The sequence below is a fragment of the Pleurodeles waltl genome, chromosome 7 (assembly GCF_031143425.1).
Source record: "Pleurodeles waltl isolate 20211129_DDA chromosome 7, aPleWal1.hap1.20221129, whole genome shotgun sequence".
Classification (NCBI taxonomy): domain Eukaryota; kingdom Metazoa; phylum Chordata; class Amphibia; order Caudata; family Salamandridae; genus Pleurodeles; species Pleurodeles waltl.
The window spans coordinates 182,410,623-182,434,284 of NC_090446.1; the positions used below are offsets into that span (position 1 = coordinate 182,410,623).

The 23,662-nt window shown below is 44.8% G+C and overlaps 1 protein-coding gene across 2 annotated transcripts in view; it reads left to right on the forward strand.

Annotated features, from left to right (window-relative positions):
- CD40 (CD40 molecule) overlaps nucleotides 1-23,662 on the forward strand; it is a 114,446-nt gene that overhangs the window by 67,158 nt on the left and 23,626 nt on the right. For both annotated transcript variants that reach the window (XM_069243532.1, XM_069243531.1), the window contains exon 7: nucleotides 3,219-3,326. In XM_069243532.1, coding sequence (XP_069099633.1) covers nucleotides 3,219-3,326 — 108 coding nt within the window. The remainder of the gene's footprint in view (nucleotides 1-3,218; nucleotides 3,327-23,662) is intronic.

The following is a 23,662-nucleotide window of genomic DNA, read 5'->3' on the forward strand; positions in this document are numbered from 1 at the left end:
GAAGAAAAACAACTTGCACACAGCCAATCCCAACACTAGATGGTGGGATTATGCGAAGCATGTGAATCTACAACACTACGTGCCATGGACAGATGCTTAATGGGTACCTAACATTTTCCTTTTGCTGACTTGTTACACAACACCAGCAGCAATTTTAACTCCTCTTTGGTGCCTAGTTCCTTTTAGTACCTATGAGACTGTCTAACATCTCCTGAGGCCAGACGGACAATATGCAAGCACAACTCTTCACTCTCTCTTCTTTTTGAAGGTGCCAGAGTGATCAGAGACCGCTGGTGATCACGTGGGCACAGTAAGAGGTAAAAGGCGCTTCAACTAGAACATCTAAAGAAAACAGGGACATATGTCACCAGGTGTTACTACATTAGTTCTCCTACCTAAATTAACAGACCACTAAAATATCTTAGAAACACACAATTCCCTCCTGTGTACACAAGACATCTGGGTCGGCTCTTCCACCTATTCACTGGCTTATATTATAATCTGACAATATAGATTGCTAACAAAATGCATGCATGGTCTTTAAGGGCCAAAACGAAGGGTGTGAGAGCTGTGTTCTACAGCTCTAAACTCTCTTCCTTACATTAGGTTTTCAACTTGCATAAAGTTACAGGCTTTTTTCATACAAAAATCCCAAACTGCCTTTGCAATTGACAAATGTGTTTGCTAATAGATCAGCATTGCTATTCTTCACTAGTTGCAAGTGCAAAGGGACAATAAAAAGGCGTGCAGCCATTCCTTGCATGCATGTTAAAGGCATTTCGTGGTAAAGGATAATTGGGAAAGTCATGCATTGTAAAGTCATACAGCCAAGAGTGAAGGACTGCAGCCTGCTCCACTGTCCAGCCTTTCAGATTGTGGCATTATTAAGACATTGTACTATCTGACCCCTCAAATCTTATGTGTCAGAGTGCAAACAAATAGCAAAAGTGAATAAAAAAAGAGAAGTTCTTCGTTGGCCTCCATCCCAGCATCTTCCAACTAATCACAAAGAGTTGCAGTTATATTATGTTATATGCTATGTTATATTGATTTATATAGCACACTAAACACCCAAAAGGGTATCCAAGAGCTTGAGCAGGTGCATAGGTTTATGGTCACCAAGGTGCTTATAAGAAGAGCCAGGCCTTCAGCTTCTTTTGGAATTCATGGAAGTGAGGAGGAGGCTCTGATGTGTTGAGGGAGATTGTTACATGTCTTAGGTGCAATGTAGGTGAATGAGCAACCTTTAGCTTTGCTTTTGCATACGCAGGGAATGTGTGCAAGTGAGAGTGGGGCAGCACAAAGGTATCTGGTGGGTTGGTGAAAGTGTATGAAGTTGTTCAGATGTTCTGGTCCTGTGTTGTGTAGGGCTTGCATGCGTGCATGAGAAGTTTGAATTGGCTGCACTTGTGAATGGGGAGCCAGTGAAGCTTTTTGAGGTGCAGTGTGATGTGGGTGCAGCATGAGAGTTTGAGTATGAGTCTTGCAGTGGTGTTCAGGATGGTCTGAAGTCTGTGTAGGAGTTATTTGGAGATTCCGTAGTCCAGGCTTCCTTTGATAAGTGCTTGTGTGTCAGTCAGTCTGGTATTCTGAGGCAACCATTTGAAGATTTTATGCAGTAGGTATATCTCATGGAAGCATGAGGTGCTCACTGTGTTGACTTGAGCCATCATGTTGAGCTTGTCATCTAGGATGATCCCTAGATTTCTTGTCCGGTCTGTGGGTGTTGGCCTTGGGCCAATGGGCACCATGTGGAGTCCCATGGGGAAGTCTTGTTGTCCAAAACTAGTACATCCATCCTGTTGAGGTGCAGGCAGTAGGTTCACACCCAGTCTGATACCATGGTCCTGCAGCTGGTGAAGTTAGTTCTGGTGAGGTTTATTTGTCTGTCAGGGAGAGATTGAATTGGATGTTGTCACCATAGGAGATGGCAGTGATGTCTTGTGATCAACTGATGTTTGAGAGTGGTGTCATGCAGATGTTGAAAAGTGTGGGCCTGAGTGATGATCCCTGTATAACTCCACATAACAACTTCTTGGTCACTAATGTTAAAGTGGCAGCATGACCCTTTGGGTTCTTTCCGTGAGGAAGGAACAGATCCATTTGAGAGTGGATCCTCTAATGCCAGTCTCGAGGGGCTTCTGATTAGGGTAATATGAAAGACAGTGTCAAAGGCAACAGAGAGGTCAAGCAGGATCATGCCACTGTTTCATCTTGGTCCAGGATGATTCGAATGTCATCGGTGGTTGCAATGAGTGCTGTCTTGATGTTGTAGTTCTTTTTTAATCCTTCTTGAATATTTTCTAGAAGGTGGTGAAGATCGAGGTGGGGTGTGAGGTGGTTGTTGATGGCCTTCTCAACCACTTTATCTGTTTAGGGAATGTTGGAGATGGGTCAAAGTTGCTCCATTGATTTGGGTCAGCTGTGGGTTTCCTGAGGAGGGCATTGATTTCTGTAAGTTTCCATTCATCTGCGAAAGGGGTGACGTGACACAGGTGTTGATGATGTGGGTCAAGGTGGTGCTGATTGGTGTTGTTCCCAGGTAGAAGAATTTCACACCCTACCTCTAGATCCTTAATGAGATTGGATGGCTCCCTCAAGTGAATAGTCCCTAGTGCAGTAGTTGCTGAACTGGTAAATTGAAGAGCAGCAAAAAGAGCTAGGAGAACTGCAGCACAGGTGCTGTGCAATCACAGCGCAGCACTGCAATCTGGTTAGGTGACTTATCTGGTCTCATATTGTTTATGTCATAATTGCTTTGTTCCACATTGAACACCTGCATGGATGCTTGGGTTTTTCTCGAGCCACTCAGCACACCTGGTCTTATTAATGCATTTCATTGATGCCCATTGACTTAACGTTGTTATCACTTGTGTTAAACTCTTTAATTTATGTAGTCCAATACTGAGAAAATAGTAATAGATTCAAAAATGTCTATTGGTGTAATGCGATTCCTGATGTGTGACTGTCTGGGCGCTACACTGTGTTGGCCAGTGTGTGAGTGGACATCTGCAGAGAAGCTCTTACGAAATTGTGTATTTTCTGTAGCAAGAGATATTCTCGCCAGACTAGGATCCTAGAGAAACTGTGTCTGCACTAGGAGTGGTGAATGATAATCTCCGATCTGTATAACATCTCTAAACAAGTGAGGCCATGTCAAGGTGTGCTGCGCAGATCCCATGTTGAGGTCAGTCTAACAAAATAATTTCTATTTTTAGGACAAAACTCCAAAGTGTCCAGTGTCATGGTAGGAGCTCTAGTGGCGACGGTGGTTGTCCTGGCACTGGTGATTCTGTTTGCTGTTTTGCTGCGTCTTCGTAATAAAGGTACCACTTATTATACATTTATTCTTTCTTACATTATATTATATAGTGTTATAAATGTTTATAGAGCACGGTGATTACCCCAACAGTGGTCTTGTGGTAGGTATAGAAAAAATGCTGACTAACCAGGAATATATGAATATGTCAATTATATGTTGAAAAGAAAAGTTTGAATGCTTTCCTAAATGACAGGTGATTTTAAGGGGCTCATAATTGAAAGAGCAGAAGGTCCATTGTTTGGCAGTGACATCAAAGAAGGATCAACCATGTAGCCTAGATATTTTAAATCATGGAACCCGCACCCTGAGCCGCCCCTGTAGGAGAAAGAGATTGAGATGGAAGGTAGGAAATAAACCTATGCTGAACATCTGCAGTCCCTCGTTAGTAAAAATCACGGGGAAAGATGCATCTTGAAAGTAATGTTTACTAACTGGGAGCCATTGTAGATCAGTTAAAACTGGATGTATATGTGTACACTTCTGTAATCCCAGCAGAGGACAAGCTCCCACGTTTTGTTATAACTGTAGTTTGTAGAGAACACCGCTAGAAGAGCTTTGGTACACTGCAATAACCTAAATGCAAAAGGACTGTGGCCTGATACACAGCCTTCCAACAGCGCATTGGCAAATAGGACATTTAAAAAAATTTTTTTAAGGCAATACAAGCAAGAAGAAATCTACTTGCTAATTTAAGAGTCTCAATTAATTGTGAATTATTAAACCAAAGCTCTCTATGGAGGGAACTGGCGTAGGTGGAGCGCCCACCTCCAAAGGCCACCTGGTTGTATTCCATTCCTTCACGCTGTCATTGAAGATAAGAATATTGGCCTTTTCTGCATTGAGCTTAAGTACCTCTTTGCCCATCGTTGAGACTACTTCAATGAAAGTGTTAAATTTGGATTTTATGTCTTTGGAAGTGTCATCCAGCCTTAGGGGTTATGGTTGAGATGTGTACCATCAGGGTAAGTCATGAAGGTGAAGCCAAAGAATCTATTGAGCTGAGCCAAAGGTGCAACATAAATGTTAAAGAGAGTGGGCTCAGTGAAGATCCCCACGATTTCCCTTATTCGTTAGATTAAAATCAGAATACAACAATGATATTTTGACAATTAAGCTTTTATCAATAAAATATGACTGAATCCAATCCAAGGCTGAGACGCCAGTTCCAAAGTCATGTTTTCTGAGGGCTAGAGTATCCTGAGAGATAGTAGTGAAGGCGGCGGAGACATCCAATAGAATAAGCGCTGTTCTCCCACTGTCATCCAGCACCCAGTGGACCCCACAGCTATCTCTGTGCTAAGCATAAACCTAAATCCTGGTTGACAGGGCTGCTTTCTTCTTCAAGAAGGTGGTCATTTGCCCATTAATTTGGTTCTCCAAAACTTTTATTGCCAAAGGAGATAGGACGACTATTGATCAACGTATTGAGATCTGCTGCTGAGTTTGTACAAGTAATACAAATAAGTACTGTACAGTATCACAGCACAGAACCACACAGCAATACAAACCACACAACAAACATTCTGCCAGTGGCTCCACCTCACGCTGCTTCCATTTGTTGTCTCAGTGCTTGGCAGGGGCAAGAATACAAGGGGCCTCTTATTTAATTTACCAGTTATTTTCTAGTTAAATGGTTTTGTGAATTGGTACTTGTCCCTGTTTGGTTATTTTATGGCCTTTGACAGGTGAGTGAACGCATACACAGAAAGACAGGCGGCGAGGGGTCGATTACCATGTTGCACATTCTTCGAGGAACTGTTAGTGTTCCTTTCTGCATGATTACATAGTGCCTAAAATGTTCTGCGAAAGGTAAAATCGAAGCAAAATAAATCGGCAAACATTTTCAGAAAGGCTTTGTGAGAGGTGAGTTTGTAAAGACATATTCTATGCAAGTTTTTCAGCTTGTGTGGATTCCTTGGAATGCAAAGTTATCTCACTATGTTAGAAAAATATTTGCTCTGGAAGGTAGGCCTGAAAATTTCACACCTTTGCAAAAGACAAAAATCAGCAAATTAAATCTTTCCACGTCCTTGGTGTAAACAGCAACACGCACAGTTTAGGTCTAAGTGTGGTCCTTGTTTACAACTGCTTTTCTGCCAGCACCCTGTGACCATTTCATGGATCGTGACATCCTGGCTGTTGCTTTTGCACTCAGATCATTCAGGTGTAGTTTGATCTCAATTGTGTTGCAAATGCCCTGGAAAGTGTTTGTGAATACGCCTCGAGTTCCTGGTACAAAAAATAAGGGGCCTAATTTATACTTTTTTAGCGCTGCATTTGCGTCATTTTTTGACGTAAAAGTGGTGGAAACTTACAAAATATAATTGAATTTTGTAAGTTTGCACTGCTTTTGCATAAAAAAATGACGCATATGCGGTGCTAAAAAAGTAAAAATCAGGCCCAAGGTCTTTATTGGTGTTCATCTGGTTTGAAGTCCATTTATGTAACACTTGTCAACAATTCTGCATCAAAATTGCACGTGCCATTGTACTCCAAACATGTATATCTCATCTCATTCGTGTGTGTCCATTACATGTGTTGCATGCTTTGCGGATCCCGCTTACTCTTTACGTGCACACATGATTATAACTAGGGCTCCCAGTTTTATGGTACTTATTTTTTAAACAATGTATCTGCAATTATCCATATTTATTAGTTGCTCTTCTTATCTGCATACTTCTTTATTTAGTTTGTGTTTTGGGAAAAAATGGTACTAAAACTAGTATATTTCCGCATTTAACACTTGCATCTGGTTGCTACATGCATTTTAGTGCTATTCGAAGCATGTATACCATGTGTAACCATGCTCACCGCACACCTATCACTATCACTTGTTCCTGGTCTTGCCTTCAAAAATCCATTATTATCATTGGTAAAAGCTTTAAGTTTGTCCCTCCTTGGGGCAGTGTTGTTACCACCTTGACCTTCGATCCTGATGTATGGATAGTTGCACTTTTGCCGATACACTTGACTGTGAGAAAACTTATTTTTCCGTTTGTGTCTCTCCTTCACGCTCATGGCAGCTGTGGTGCTTTGATTTGGGTCATTTATGTCAACTGTTTTACTTTTCATTTTCAATTTATGTGGCAAGAAATGTCCAGTTAGGAATTTACAACGCTAATAACTCGAGCAAATGCGAGACCCATTGCATTGCAAATGCTTTTTTGCTGTTGAAGCCATTTTGGCTTTCTAGACATAAAATGACTTTCCCACTTTTAAAGCATTGGGTTTTATGACATGCTCTCCCAAAATGGTAATTGAAGTGCTGTGTCTGGGTACTGGAAGCTATTTATAAGAGCATTCAAGCAGAAAACCGGCTTCTGTGTCTATGGCACAATTTGTATAGTGAGTTTTCAGGTGCTGGCGCTCCTTTGTGCACTGAGACTGATTTAAACTCAGACTTTGACCCAGGACCAGAGACAAAAAGGCAGACAAAGGAGAAAAAAGGGAGCTGTAGGACAGTGGTGATAGAGGTAGAAAGTATGGATGAATCTGCAGGAGTATATAGACACAGGAATGGTATGGTAAGTGATGGGTAAGGCATGAAATGGAAGGAAGACCGGACAGCTTTGGGATTTGGCAACCCATGGATTTTATTTTGCTGGTGTATAGCTGCCAAGTTTCCCAGGTTCATGCGTGATGTGCTGCTCCAGTCAGCTTTTTTCCATTGAATTCTGAGGCTTGTGGTCCTGGTTTATAATAGAATAAACATGACTACAAGTCCCAGAATTCCAAGAAGAAAAAAAACTTGGACTGCAGCAGCACATTATGCGTGGACTTGGGAAACTTGACAGGGATGCTGTTGATGGCTCTTAAGAAAAATCTTCGACTCTTGCACTTATGTTTTACAAAATAAACACTATCCTTTCAGTACAGATGCCCAGAGCATAATAAACTGAAAATATATATTAAAGTACAATTGTATGTAAAGGTTACACAGATAAAGTAGGTTAGACCTTACAGTTATGATTGCAAGAGTGTTTTATCTGTATGAATGCACAGTAAAGAAGGTTAAATGTTATTTCAGATGCTATTTAAATTACCTACAAAAGATTGTTAAAGTGGTTGTTGTAAAGTGTGCTGTGTTGTGGTTATATGATAATGTCAACTTCTTTATTCCAGTGTCAGGTTTACATTATAGAACGCAAAAAAATATATAGCAAAAGTTAGATTTCAGTTACGAAAACACACTATCTCTAACCTATGTTTTGAGGAAGAGATGAGCTAGAGTCAGTTAGTTTAATGTTGCCTTAAATGGTATTTTACAATTACTGTTAAATTCATAAAACGGTCTTTATTTATGAAAGAATGGAGGAATGATTTGCCGTTCATCCAGTTCTTCTCTATATCCTTGCAGACTTCAATTCAAGGAATATACCTCTCAATGTGTCCCACACCAACAGAAAGCTAGCTATAAAACAAGGCATGTCATTTTACACCACCAATAAATGGGCTGGAACCAGGTGATGACTTAGGTGTGCTGCGCAGATCTGGTATTATCTGTGATCCAGCCCTACTAGACTGTCATAGGCTACATGTCAAAATATTGACAACACGAACATCTTACTACCAAAATTTAGTGCTCAAAATAGCAAGCACCAAGATGCCAAGAAGGCATTGGCACATAAGTAAAAACTGTTTTATTATTCCTTACTCCACATCTACGTACCTTGAAGATATATAAATTGTAAAGGCACATATGTTGAGTTATTCAAACCTACACTTATCTATATATTCTTACCTTGTTGATATTTTGGGCCAAGTTATTTTTTGTTAGAGTTTATATTAGGGTGGAAAACCCACTTGTATTATGAAGTAAGAAACCAATTTCTTCTTAGTCCTTCCTGCTTCTCTATTATTATCCTTTATCTAAGAATAAACTCTGCTCTTAGGGCCTCATTTACAAGAAATTGATGCATCGTTATTGAGGTGTAAGATTTCTTGCGCCTACGGCACATCCCTGAACGACATTATAGATGTGCTGTATTTACAATACAGAGCTCCATGGCACACATTTTCACAGATGTGTGGGAAATTCTGATGCATTTGTTGGTGCTAAAGTAACGCATTGCTGGAGTTGCATCATTAAACTGACGCAACTCCAGTAATGTGAGGAGAGTCCCATTGGAAAAATCCCTGTGTCCATTTTATACCTGGTCTGAGCAGGCGTAACATTTTGACGCAGTGAAGTCATAGAGAGATGGAGTGAAAAGTTTTAATTTTCACTCCGTCAGTTCTATTTAGCTTTTCCTATGGGAACTCCTACCCTGCATACGTTATACCTGGGGCCGGTATAATGTGACGGTGGGCTTTACAAACTGATGCATTGGGCCCAATACCTCATTTTGTAAATAGGGAGCAGTGTAGCACACTGCACTGCTAGCGCGACCGCTGCATCAAAAAATATGACACATCGGCGGCACAAGGGGCTTTTATGTGAGGCCCTTAGTTTTATCTGCCTTACACCTTGCATCTAAATGTTCAACATCAGTGCGCCATGCCCTGATTTTAAGTATGTTGACAATTCATGTAATCATAACAGGACCCAGAGGCTTTCTGCGCGCTGCACTCGAGTACTTAGTTGATGCTTTGCATTCTCCATTGATTCCCATGAGCAGTCCTGATTATCCCGCCGCTCATCCTCTCTCGCTGCCATGTGCAAATGCAGTGATCTGTAAAACACTTGTAAAATAATAATGTCATCACTTAGATTGCAGTCCAACATGTGTTCTGGAAGAGAAGATGAAAAAAAAGACTTAGGAGAATAAAGAAAGAAACAAGTGAGTGTGAGTAAGAAAACCCAGAGTACATGAGGCAACAGGAGACCTTCCCATCAAATCCATAGTTTATTCAACGTTGATGGGTCTATTCTTTTCTTCTGTAGCCTAAAGTCTAGACCTTGCACCCTGATCATGAAAATATGTTTACAGTGCAGATGCTCTGGCCCAGGTATAATGTGACTGCTCATATGGGCAATGTTAGGAAGCACCTGTTCTTTTATATTAAAATTATATGTGATTGTTATTTTTTATTTACAGTTTTACTTCAAGCAAGGCTCTCATGTTTAGTGAGAGACCCATTTTCTTTTTCTTTTTGTGGCTTATGCTTGCAGTAAAAAAACAACTCTGTGGCACTACCCGCGTCAATGCCTGGCCCACTGGCTTTGCCAATGTTTGTTTCCACTAATTTGTGATTAATTAACCCTGAGAGCGTTTTTTAGAATATTTATCTCTGCACTGTTCATGAAACCTGTGTCTACAAATCACTCTTCTCAGTATTAATAGCACTATTACTTACGTAATCATTCTGAGCTCTAATTCATATTAGGAGCAGCGATTTATTTCTGATTTTGTTTATTAGCGTCAAATAGTGAGGGGTGGATGATTATTTAATAGGGTCTTGGTTTTGTTAGCAGCCAAACTCATATTCACTCTTAACAACATGCTGTGCTATATGCTCCAATATGGCCACCTTTGTGGCCAATTTAGTTAAATGCCAACCCAAAGTCGCTGCTGGTGACTTTAGTTGGTTAGGGTGGCAATCAATAGTAAAAGGGACTCATGATGCTCTGAATTTGGTTGATCATTAGTTGACATTTCCTGGGACAGTCCGACAGGCTCATCCTGGCCTGTAGTAATCTCTGTGCCCCAAGAAAGGCCAGGGTAAAGGTAGATCAGTGATCTTCTTATCTCATGAGTTCTGGTTCTGCTGGGATATTCCAGATTTTTTAGGCAAAATAGCTTTGCTGGATGTCTCCTGTCCACAGTTGCCTCGTCTTCAAAATAAGCTAATTTGGAATATAAATTCCAATTTTTCAAAATCTCCCACTTCCCTGTTTGAAAATGTTGGCTCGTATGTTGTACTGTGTCTTCAGTGCTTAGTATGTGCTGGTGTTTTCTGGTATGCAACACTCACACTTATTTCTTACCACCAGCACATATGTATAACAGTCCACCACATGGTTGTGCTGTTTGTCTAATTTTAAACATCAGCAAACGTTTTAACAAATCACTATATTTATGTTAAAAACATACTGCTAAGTCACTCAGGCTATTCTGTTTGCTGTGGGTGAGAAGGGGTAGCTGAAATGACCACATTTTTTATGATTGTGATGGTGAATCTTTAACACTGTCCCTGGTACTTGGCAGCAATGGCAGGGACATCGGGAGATGTAATGTGGATTTGTGATGTAAGGTGGATTTGTAGACCGCTGCTTGTAACCTGTGAGAGTATTCAGACAATTAGTAGTTGAGTGTAGCCATGTGGTGAGGTTGGGCCTGAATACAGCCAGTCTTGATTGTCTCGCAAGAAGACTAATTAAACAACTAGATCTTCATCTTCTTGCAGATTTCAAGAAGTGAGGAGGAGGCCCTGATGTGTTGGGGGAGGTCATTCCAGGATTTGGTGGCTTGGTAAGCGAATGATTGACCTCCTGTTCTGCTTCTGTGGTTGCGGGGAGCATGTGAGAGTGATGCTGAGTGAAGTTGTCTGGTGCGTTGGTGGAAGTAAAGCCAGTAATTTAGGTATGCGTGTTGTGTAGTGATTTGAATGGTTGTGTAAGAAGTTTGAACTGGTAGCACTTATGGATGGGGAGCCAGTAGGGCCATCTGAGATGTGGTGTGGTGTGGGGTCAGCACGGGAGATTAAGACCAAATCTTGCAGTTGCGTTTTGGATGGTTTGAAGTCTGAAGGAGAAGGGTTGGGATGCCGACATCAGTGAATTGCCATAGTCCAATCTGTCTGTGATTAGAGTTTGTATGATGGTACATCTAACGTCCAGTAGGAGCCACAGGAAGATTTTACCTAACATGTGGAGGATGTGGAGGTGACGGTGCTGACCTGGGACTTCATGATGAGTTTGAAGAGCAGGATGAGGCCTAGGATCCTAGCTTGGGCTGTTGGGGCAGATGTGCCCCAAGTTCGGCAGGTCACCAAGTGGAGTCACAAGGTGATCTCTTATTTCTGAAGATCAGCACTTTAGTTTTGCTGGTAATAAGCTTGAAGCAGTTTTCTCTCATCCAATAGCCCATGCTGGTCATGCATTGTTAGTGCTAGTGTCATTGGAGAGGGAAAATATGAGCTCGGTGTCATTGGCTTAGGAGAATATGTTGATTCTGTGGGATCTGATTAAGTTTGTCTACAGTCAAGGATGGTGCGTATGGTGTCCATGGCAGTGGTGAGGGCTGTTTCAGTGTGTGATTGTTTTTAAATTCTGATTGCAAGTCCTCCAGGAGTTTGTGGTGTTCTTGGTGGTTAGAGAGTTGTCTGAAGATGGTCTTCTCAATGACTTTGCCTGGGAAGGGGAGAAGGTGAGACAGGTCAGTAGTTGCTGAGTATTTCAGGGTCAGCTGAAATTTATTTTTTAGGAGGGTGGTGACTTTGGCATGTTTCCAGCTATCTGGGAAGGTGGCTGTCTTGAGGGAGGTGTTGATGATAGAACTGACTGCAGCACTGATTGTGGCTCTTCCCAGGTTGTAGATTGGGGCAGGGATTTGTGTGAGCCCCTGAGTGGACTGTCATTATTACTGCTGCAGTGACCTCTGTAGATAGAGGGTGTTCGATGCTGTCGGATGGTAGTCTGTGGTTAATGAAGTTAGCAGGCTGGACAGGTCAATGGGGAGTGGCTGGGGTTTGAAGTTCATTGTAGGTCTCGGTGATTATTTCGTGGAAGAAGTCAGAGAGGTTGTTGCAGAGTTCTTGTGTGGGGTTGATGGTTTTGCTTGTGGCTATTTGGTTGGTAGATTTCTTGATGATGACGAAAAGTTACTTCGTCACAGTAGTTGGAACTAGAGTCAGTCCTCAGGGTCAGGGCCTTTATTTCAGTCTCTTTCACTTGATGTGATGGTGTATAAGTGCGGCCTTGTAGGTGTGTCTTTCTGTGGTTCCTTGGGTGGTTCTTCATTTCCTTTTGAGTGGCTTGCAAACTCACTTGGATTGACTGAGGTCAGCATTGTACCAGCTAACTTGTTTGTAGGGACTTTTCGGTTTGGTGTTTTTCAGGAGTGCCTGAGTATTGACGCAGGTGGTGATTGAATTGTTGAAGTTGTTTGTGTCATTGATTAGGTTGTTGGTAGGGTGTGCGTCAGGGACGGCTCCTCCATTAGGGTGGGGGAGCGTTGCTCACTTGCCAGCAATGGCAGCTGCAAAACCTTTCAAAGAAAACGATAATAAACAATGTTTATTATCATTTTCTTTGAAAGGGGTGGGGCCACAGTGGTGACATGCACTGAGGGCTCACTGTGCTTGAATGTTTGGCTAGCCGTCTCAGGCCGGCCAAACATGCACTCTGGATGGGTGCTCCCAGCCAACCCTGGCCAATCAGAATTGGCTGCAGGGCAGGCTGGGAGCTTGTGCCTGCAGCAAGAAGACAGAGGAGCAGAGCGGAGCGGCACGACGGTGAGGAGGTAAGTGTTTTTTTTTCTAAATTTAATTTAATTTTTATTCCCACCACCATGCGGACTGCCCGCCCCTTCTGCGCCCCACGAACTGCCACTGGTCTGAGTAGTTTACTTGGAGGGTGTTGAGCCATTACGTTTCAGTAACTTTCTTCCAGACGTGACTTGGGGTCCTGTTATACTTTATAGAGGTGGTTGGCGGCCCCGTTATGTGGAAGTGGATGAAAGAGTGGTCTGTCCATGTGAGTTGAGTGATGTGACTGACTTTAAACTTGTCACTTAAAGAGAAGATGGGGTCCAGAGTTTATCCGGACATGCGTGTGTAGGGCCTTATACAAGGTCGGTGAGGCCGATGTTCTGAAGACTTTCAAGCAAGTCCATGAAGTTGGAGTCTAGGGGTTGTTGAGATGAAAGCTGAGATCGCCTAGGAGTTTCATGTCTTTAGTGCCCATGGCGAGGCATACGGTGAGTTCGGTGAGGAGGTTTCTGAAGTGAGTGTGAGGTCCTGGGAGCCGGTAAGTGAGGGTGCCTTTGATAGTGGTTTTATTGTCCATCTGAAGTTTGAAGTGCATGTGTTCCATAAAATTGGCTTCTGGGTCAATCTAAGAGGTACACTTGATGATGTCTCTGGATGATGGTGAGTCTTCCTTCTAGTTTATGGGATCAGTCCTAGTGCACGATTTTGTATCCAGTAAGGCTAGTTTGTGGGAAGTCTGGGGCCAAAGTCAGGATAAGGCAGGTTTTGGTGAGGAAGAGGAGGTCCAGTTCATAGAAGTTGACAAGATCCCAAATCTCTGTGGAGTGCTTGCAGAGTGAGCGTGTGTTGAGGTGCAGGAATGTGAACGAGTGTTGTTGTGCGGGTTGTGTGTGGTGCTGTGTGAGAGCAGGCCTTGAGTCCTGATTTGGTGAGGGGTGTGGCATGTGTTGGCAGTGGGAGTAACCAGAACTGCAGAGAGTTTCCTGAGAAAAATCTTGGGCCTTGGTGCTTATTTTTACAAATTAAACACTGCCTGTATATAGTGATTAAAGTTATGCTAAGGACCCGGAATGGCCTGAACCCAAATCCTATGCGGACATTGATTTCCTTCGGGTTGAATCACAATGAGTTTGTCAATGGGGCGTGGAAGGCACTGCCCATGCCGGAATGTTTCAATTAAGTGAAGTGGAGGCAAATAGAAAAAGGTCACAGAGATGACAATTCGTTATCAAATAAATATAAAGGCATAAGACGGTGCAGGTTGAAGACCTGATATTTGGTCTCCCGGGCCCTTTCAGGTTATTGGTCACAACTTTTTTGAGAATGTAAGCAACCCTCTTCTGTTTAACTGAAACTGTCCCACATCGTGTTTATCACGTAGGCGACAACAGTTGGTACTTTGCCATGTGACCGGGTATACTGCCATGCTGTGCTCCCTTTCACCGTTCCAGGTAGCAAGGGCGAGCACTCCAAGAGGTAATTGATCTTATAAACTTAAATGCAGTATGACGCAATATACAAGAATCACCAGAACACCAGGAGTGTCCTGGCATAGTCCACATTATTGCTCATTATTGGTGAGCTTTTAATTCCCGATCATTGTCTTTCCGCCAGTTCTACACCCCGTGCCTTCAGATCAGGCCATAATGCATGCGTGTGCAACTAACAGTTTGTAAAGCTCGCAGTATAGCTTGGTGAGTAAAATGCTCGGGTTCTGTCCGGCCAATCCGGTTGTTTAGATTGGAAATAATATATCTTTGGAATCAAACAATTTATTCTTCTTCGACCAGAGTTGTTTTGTTAGCAAATACAAGATGTCAGAGAGGCAAATACACCATCCTCTCTGTAAATAAATGCTGGATATTTTCGGGAGAGTGGAAACGTGTTAAAAACAGCTTTACGGTTTTAATTAAGTCCGAGATGAGTCATCAAATATTTCTGTTTTAGAAAGAATGATTTTAAGTGGAAATATCTGTGTAATAGTTATGCAGAAGGCTGACAAGCCAGAAAAATGCTTTTGAACAGTACACGCACACACTTCCCGCCTCCTTCTCCCCCTATGAATCTTATCGGAACAATTTTCGCAGTTGTTTTTCACAAATATGGATTGCGTTTGACCCTCCGGCATCTGTTACCCCTTTAGTTGAGCATGATGTGCGCGCATCAAGATTGTGTCATTGAGCACAAATTATTTTCTTCAGGCGTTTCCTTTCCCTCGCATCCTGATAAATTACAGTGCTTGCCTAAGCTAAATAAATCTAATTTCAAATGTTTATCTCTGGCTAACAAATGGAAGTTGACTGAAAATGTAATTGCTGCTGCATATCCCGCCTGGTGAATGCAGAAAAGCAATTGCAGCGAAAAAAAAGGAAAAGGGACTGGAGTTTGAGGCGGAGAAACCTGTTGAAACATGCCAAATCCAGTGTTTCAGGGGGCGAGGCGCTGGGGCCCCCAGAACCTGAGTCCTGCTCGTTCCACACAGATATTCAAGAATGCAAGATGGAGGAAAATATACCACAAAAGGTAAGTAGGGATACCAGTAGGTGCAGTGTTAACTACGACAGTAAAACCAATGCTTAATTTGAGCCGGTGGTTTCCGGTGCGGGGCACCCGTACTCAGTTTTGCCAGCCGGCACTTATTTTTCTGCCTCAAGCATTTACTGCGAGCAAAAGACACATGTGGGAAAGACGGAGGAACAGAACACGAAAAGGTGTCAGAAAAAGAGAAAGCTGCTAAATGAGTTGAAAGATTCCCAGTTCTAGAGGGTGGGCCAGACCACCCAAGGATTACCCTGGCCCACCCAAGGCCATTCAGAACTTAAAAACAAAGGTGTTTCGCCTTAATGTTTCAAATGGGCATGCATCTCTATGGGCTCTCCCTTATCGTAATGATTTGCACCATTGACACAGGACAACCTTCAGGCCTGGGGAGAGGTGTGAAGTCAGCAGAGTTTATTACCTGCTACTGCGATGCACAAATCACCAGCACCGATTTCCTGAAAATTGAATTAAGATTCTCGGCCTATTGCATCATGTTTTTACACTTCAATGCTTTACAATGTAAAAAGCTGGCAAAGTTTCCTAAAAGCACGAAAAGCTGAAATCTAGTCCTGTATAGCAGCAGAAACATGTTTGATGCTGCACATGACCAGGAGGAGCATGCTGCAGTCAAATGTCTGCATCTTAAAGATCTGGCCAGCGGCTTCCCTCCCCTTTCCCAAAGCCAAAGCACATCAGAGAAAGCAAAGTATGTAGCTCCTTGGGTGCTGATTATTGTGTTAAAAATGTCAAAAGTGTGGGCGTGGTTTGGGCCGTCAAGATGGCGGTCGCACGGAGAGTGCTCCGGATGCCTGTCATCCGCCGCCATCTATGTCCCAGGATAGCCTACCAGAGTTGCACAATCAGCAGCGATTCATACCACTGATGCAGCGGTCCTGCTGAGAGGCGCCACAACGCCTTCCATATGGCCCCAGTTTGATGGAGACAAAGGAGGCAGCACTGTAAGATGGCAGCGGCAGGCGACCTCTGAGGCCTCCTGGCAGTGTGCTGCCCTTCGCTCCCTGCCCCCTGCCACTGCTGATCGACCCACCAGGTACGGGAAACTTTGCCAACTCACCTGAATTCCTCGTGGGCTCAGCCAGCATGCTAGTTGGAGGAGGGGCTTAGTCGTCAGGATTGGCGATGTGGTGATAACCCTTTGGATGCGCACCAGCAGTAGGGTGCTGAGAGACGGTCCATCTGGCTTGGCCTGCCCTTGAGCGGCGCTGACCTTGTGGTGGACGCTTCCAGAAGGGGCCTGACTGGGAGAATGGTGCAGGGTGCCCGCCCTCTGCTGCTGTTCCTGAATCAGGCCTGCTGGCCTGTGATGAGTGCCCACCTGATACTGCTACCATCTGTGGGACACACATCGGAGCGGCCCCCTTCGGCCTGGGAGACTCGAGCTGTAGCAAACTCGATCCGGCATACCTGTGGCCACTGACCGGTGGCGGTGTAACGATATTTCACCAGCGGACTGCACGGCTGGGGACGAGCGCATCATGAGGTCTACAAGTGAGTACCCTGAAGAGGGTGTCGTTCTAGCACCCTGTCACCCTACCCTTTCTGCTGTGTACACGGCAAACAGTGGATCACTGCCATAATTGTCACGTTTGGGGGGCCTCCTTTTCCCCAAATAAGACACTGCCGGAAAGCATTTTGACCCACTGGGGGCCTTTTGAATCTCGGGCTCCCCCCTCATGGTCCATAAAGACTTATTATCAGCCTCTCTTGGGCTGCAGGGGCTCCATTTGCATTGTGCATCACTATCAGTGCAGCGAATTGATGCAGCATTCCTCGCCTGTCCCCCTGGAAAATGGCGATGATGGAGGAGAGGCCAGGGATATGAGTCCAGTGTGAAACGTGTTCCCTCTCTCCAAGATCGTTTGCTACAGCATTGCTACAAATGTTCCCAGGAGGACCCACGATTACATCCTTAACCGCCCTCAAGTTTCCGTGTTGGGAGGCAAGTCCTCCAAAGAGCACTGTCACCAATCTTCTGGGAGATTCTGGCCATGGGGAAGGAGAGAGAGTTCAAACCCTCATCCTCCAAAACCCACATTGACAAATTTACCACTGCGGCATGGGCTCAGGGTGGGGACACCATGGAGAACTCACTCCCTGTCGCAGGGTACACTGACAAGATTTTACAGGCAATTCAGTCTTCGCAGGTGGCAGTTGCACATAAGATGGGGGAAGTAAGAGTAGAACTGGCCCTAAAATATCAGAACCTTAAAAACGGAACAGCACGTATCACCGAAGCAGAGGAATGCATCTCCTCAGTGGAGGACTAGGTTCAAGACTTGAAGACCAAGGTGAATCGCCTACTCACTCACACTCATGAACTACAACAGTGTGCAAAGGATGCAGGGAATCGGTCAAGATGCAACAACTTGCGCTTCATCGGTCTTCTGGAAGGGGCAGAGGGTTCCTGGCCAGTCAACGTCCTTGAAACATGGCTCAAGTAATGGGTGCCTTCTAATAAACTGTCCCCATGGTTCACCGTGAAAAGAGCCCACAGAGCACTCTCCACTAGACCCCCACCTGATGCACCAGCCAGGGCGCTGATTGCCTGATTCCTTAACTTCCAGGACCGCAACTGCATTTTGAGGGAGGACCGTTCCCAAGATGGAGTACACTTCCAAAATTCAAAGGCCCTATTCTTTTCCGGCCACACTTGTGAAGTTCAGGCCAGGCGATGCTCCTATGAACAGGTTAAACAGAAACTGAGAGTATTACACCTGCAATACATTCTCCTCTTTCCTGCCTGCCTTAAAGTCCTGCAGGCCGGCAAGGCCAGTTTCTTGAAAACCCCGATTCCGCGTGGGAGACGGTGGAGTGGTGGTTCAGACGTACCCCAACGCATCCTGTCCCTCCTGCCGGACCTTGGCCTGTGCACCTGGGGCATCTGGGGGAGGCGATCAGCCTAAGCGATCCTACTCCTGATCTCACCACTGGTGATGAAAGATCCAACATGCCTCAAGATCCCCTAGCTCTGGGTCTCCTGGCCCGGCCATCTCTCATCATGAAGACAGCTCCTGCAATCCGGTCCACTGAGTTCAGATGCCCCCACCGGGGGAGAGAGACTGAGTCAAGCACCACTAATTTAACTGGTCACAATGGAACGATGCAGTGCTTTGACAGGCTAATCAGCATGGCAGATTTGAGATCCTGTTTCCTGGAGGTGTCCACCACTCCATACCATCTTATTCCTCTTCTTTTTGGGTTATTGTTGGGGACTTATTAAAGGGTGACAGATGCTTCTTCAGTTGGGACGGGAAGTATTGGGAGGGAGGCGAGGGGGCGTTAATGCATGTTAGTATTTTTGTATTATCATTTGTTCTATATTTTGATGTCACCCAGATCTAAAATGTCTCAAATTACTGGGATCCATACACAAACTCCAACCCACACAGCAGGTCCATCCAGTAGACCTCAGGCACTTTCTGACATGTGGTCCTCTCCTGACAGATTTCCACCCTTCCAAACACATCATGGTCCCCTAAACGATAACATCGTGGAATGTCAGTGGACTACTAGATAAAATCAAATGGGTGGTGGTGCTGGGTCATTTGCAGTGGCTTTGCCTCTCTATACTATTTCTTCAAGAAACACCCTATATGGGTGCTTCCTGCCCATTACTTGCCTGCTATAGATTTGCCTGTGTGTACCATGCGGGCTTTGTGCTTGAGGCCAGGGGAGTCGCAATACTCTTACTACTGCAGTTACTCTGTGGCGGTACACTGGACATGGTCTGACCCCCTAGGGAGATTTATCACCTTGATAGGCATAGTAGATGGTCACCCTATCAACTTACTTAGTGTATATGACCCCCCCAATGCACTTGAGTCATTTTTCACTACACTCACGGACATAATAGCTTAGATCCCAGCGGGCTTTACCATTATTGGGGCAATATGAATGCGGTCCTCGACCTGGGTTTGGACGTCACGGGTCCCCAGTCACAGGTCGGCAGGCGATCCATACTTTTCAACAAATGAGTATTGAGTCTTGGCCTTTGTGATGTGTGGCAGACTTGGCATCCCCGCTCCCGACAGTACACTCATACCTCTGTGGCTCATCACACACATGCTTGCATTGACACGATCCGCATGCCAGCCACTGATCTTCCCTTAGTTACCCAAACACAGATACTTGCCTGAGGTGTTTCCAATCATGCCCCAATACTCCTGACCGTTGGCTCCTCTGACCCCTCTCGGATACCTATGTGGTGCCTCAGTGCGTGGTTTTTACAAGACGCTACCTAGTCCACTGGCCTCCGTAAGGAGATTGAACATTATTTTCGGGATAATGTGTGCACGGTCTAGTCTAATACAATGCTGTGGGCAGCTGGCAAGGCTATAATTTGCGGTGATGCCAAGGCTATATTGCACCAGCGGGAAAAGAGGAGGCAGGCATGCATAGCAGCCCTTGAAGCTCAAGCGCTGTTATTGGAGCATAAACTAAATGGGGACAATGGGGAAGGCATGGGCTGTGCCCTGGAGCTGGTGATGGAGGAAATCAGGGCTCACTTCCTCAAAGAAGTGAAACAAATTTGGCGTGCCTTTCAGGCATGCATTTATGTCTCGGGGGACGAGAATACCAAATGACTATTTTGGCTAGCTGACAGACCGTTGGAAGGGAGAGTGATTAAAAAAAGTGGTGGATATGGACACTTTATTGCCTCCTAATGGCACAGCCTCTACTTTCACTCGGTATTATGCCACCTTGTACATAGCAGTGCCTAGACCGAACATTGAACGGGATGCACCACTCCTAAACGATTTACCCATGCTTCGCCTGATGGCCTCCGTTGGTCAGACTCTAGAAAAACCCATTAGGCTAGAAGTGATTGGAGAGGCCATTACTGCCCTAAAGTTGGCCAAGACCCCTGGCCCAAATGGCTATCCTGTTGAATACTACTCCAAGTTTAGGGACATAACGATACCTCAACTTCATGGCCTTTATAAAGAGGTCTTGGAAAAAGGTGCCCTTCCTTATGAACTGGACCAGACAACAATAGTAGTACTCCCAAAATCTCAACCCCCCCTGCATCCTGTGCAGCCTATCGGCCTAACTTGCTAATCAAAGGAGAAGTTAAGATACACGCCACTGTTTTGGCAACTCGCCTGAAGACAGCCTTACATCACCTGATCCATCCCAATCAATAAGGATTTATGCCCACCCATAGCACTAGGCGCTGTCTGTGAAGGTTACATGTTGCTTTGGCACACCATCACTTGCTCTCCTCTCCACTGGCCTTATTAGTAATAGACTTTGAAAAGGCGTTTGATACAGTGGACTTGGAGTACCTAGACCTCCTTCTTCAAAAAGCAGGTCTGGGGCTTGCTTTCCGCCATATGGTGCAACTTTTAAACCAAGCCCTGACAGCTCTTGTTCTTGTCAACAAATAACTTTCAGAGGCTTTTCCTAGCGTTAGAGGACAAGACAGGGTTGTCCTCTATCCCCACTCCTCTTCGCCCTTGCCATAGGACCTTTGGCACACTCCGCCGCCTTTCTTACTGGGTGGCAATGGGCAGGGGAGGAAGAGGATCGCATTGCCTTATATGCCGACGATGTGCTCCTCTATTAATCTTACCCGGTGGTGAGCGGACCCAGATACATTTATCTGCTACAGGTCTTGGAGGAGGCCTCTGGGTGAACCAGTAATAATCTCTCTAGGTCCCTCTCACGGGCTCCCGCAACACTGTAGACTGGCAATCGAACATCCCCATCCGGCATCTTAGCTTCACCTACCTAGGCATCAGAGTGGCACTAGATCCGTCTGTGACATGGGCCCTGGACATCACCCCCTTACCTGTAAGGTGAGGGCTGACCTTGGTGAATGGCAAGTGCTGCCCCTGAACATCATGGGCTGTATAGCACTTTATAAGATGTTAATCCTACCTCACTTCCTTTATATCCTTCAAAATCTCCTCATTCAACTTCCACCTCAGTGGTTCAGAGAGGTGGACACAGTTGCCCGTGCATTCATCTGGCATAACAGCAGTCGACGCCTCTCCTGGCATACATGTCAACGAGGTACATATGAGGGTGGTCTAGGCATGTCCAACCTGTACTTCTTTCACTTGGCTATCCAGGTACTAATCATCAATGATTGGCTTACGAGGGGTTGGGACGATCTGGCCTACGTCTAGAGCTCTCAATGATGGCGTTCTCATGCATCATCGATATGCTGGTCGGTAGTCCCATCCCCAAGACCATTCCAGAAGTAATGAGCCAGGTCCTCAGCAGGTGGTGCTCAGCCCAAAGCCATATGGGATGGTGGGTCCAAATCACCCAGCACACTCCTCTATGACGAGGCACAGAGCTGCGTGAAGTAGCAGCCCCAGAGGGATTATCACACGGGGATGCTGTAGCCAGTGCTTGAAATGGAAAAATTAAAGTGCAGGTACTCTGTGACAGAGTACCTGCTTGTTGCTGAGAAGTGCCGGTACTCTCCAGTTAAAAGTATTATGGTTTTCTGGAGATGTGCCAGTACTCCACCTCTCAAAAAAAAAAAGTGCTGGTACTCAGAACGGACAGTACCGGCCCATTTAAAGCATTGGCTGTAGCCTTACGCTGGTAGGTGACATCTGGGAGGGTACTCCCATGCTGTCCTTTCAAAAGCTCCAGCAGACATACCCGTTGGCCAAGACGCAATTTCACAAATTCTTACAGCTGAGACATGCACTGAAGGCACACATTCCCAGTGATACCCCTATACCTGAATTCGGTCCCATGGAGGCCAAGACAATGATGGCGGCACTGGGCGCAGGGGGGTATCACAGATATACTGCTCCCTCCTTGTACTGAATGCCTCTCCATCTCTCCAACCCTTAGGCTCCTGCTGGGAAACCTGGATCGGACCGATGGAGGACGAGGACTGAAGGGATGCTTTGAAGGCACCCCGTGCTATTATAATCTCTGCCAGATTACACTTGGTACAAACATATTACTTACACTGCGCATATCTAATCCCCACCAGATTTCACCAGCCTGGGCTAAGACCTAACCCTCAATGTAAAAGCTGTTCCCACTCACCTCCTTACTTTTCCCACGTAGTTTGGTCTTGCCCCATCATTACATGATATTGGACGCAAATCCTGAATGAACTCTCCACTGTGTTGGAGCTTGCCCTGGAGCCCTCTCCATTGATGGTCCTTTTGGGGGGTGATAGAAGGAGTTGGTAGTTCATGGGTGCTAAGAACATTACTGGACATGACACTGCAAATAGCCAAAATAGATATTTATGCGTAGTGGGTGATGAGCACTCCTCCTTCATTGTCAAAACAGAAGTTGGGATGGACTGGTGTGCTCAGCTGGAGTGGCCGGTGTACCCAGATCCTGGGACTGCCCGAAAAAGTACGATACGGTTTGGTCCAAATGGCTGGGGACTACATGACCTGAAGTGTGAATGTTTATCTTGTGTGTGAGCATTGGTGTGGTGAGGCTACCTGTTGATCCTTGGCATGACAAAATTAGACTACAATGGACACTTGAAATATTGTAACACTGCGAGTTGCTTTAATCTGCACTGCAACACATTATTGTGCAAGTAAAACAATAAGGTTGGTTATCAAAAAAAATGTCATAAAGCTGAGAGATGCCAATACATAAAATATTAGATCATTAAATACTTTGTTGTTTTTTGGCCGGTACCCATTCATCTTCATGCTTCCTATTGCCCTCCCAAACAAAAAATTCTGGGCCTGAGCTGAAAGGGCAGGGCCTGGCTGTAAATGGATTAAAGAGGCCCGAGTTGGCTTGAGGATTATGTTGCCTTAGTATTCCGTGCTCACACATTTAATTGGAGCAGATGTGTGTTTCTGAAGAGAGCTTTCAGCACCGTCACATATTTTATTTACAAATTGAGCTCTCAGTAATATTACATGTTTTCCGCCATTCTGGGTGCAAAACTCAGAATGTGGGGCAATTTCCCCTGAACAAATTCTGCCTGTTTTTTCCTGGCATACTTTGAGTGGGTTAAGGAGGGGCCTCAGTTTTACCCCCACAAAATGTAATTCTGATTTGTGGCAAATTCCTGTAGGCTCCTGATTGCAATGAGAGCCTTAAAGAACATTAAAGTTGGGTGTTTAAGTCCTGCGATTCAGGCGGAGGTGCTAAATTGGGAGATTAAAGCATTGCTTTGATGAAGGAAATGCCATTAATGTATTGTCCCTGACATTACGTTTGCTCCATAAGAGGGAGACTTCTCTGTTACAGCCTAACTCTAAGGGCTTGAATATGATCTTGGCGACAGCGCTACTCCGTCAATTAAGTGACGGACAGGGGCGGCTGGTGTTCAAGGGCTAAGGGGCTGCGCCCGAGCCTTTTCTGACCTCTTTAGTGAAGCATATATTTAATTACATGATGAAAGTAAAACATTTTCTGCACAACATTTCCCGAGTGAAAGTTGTACACTTTGAAAAG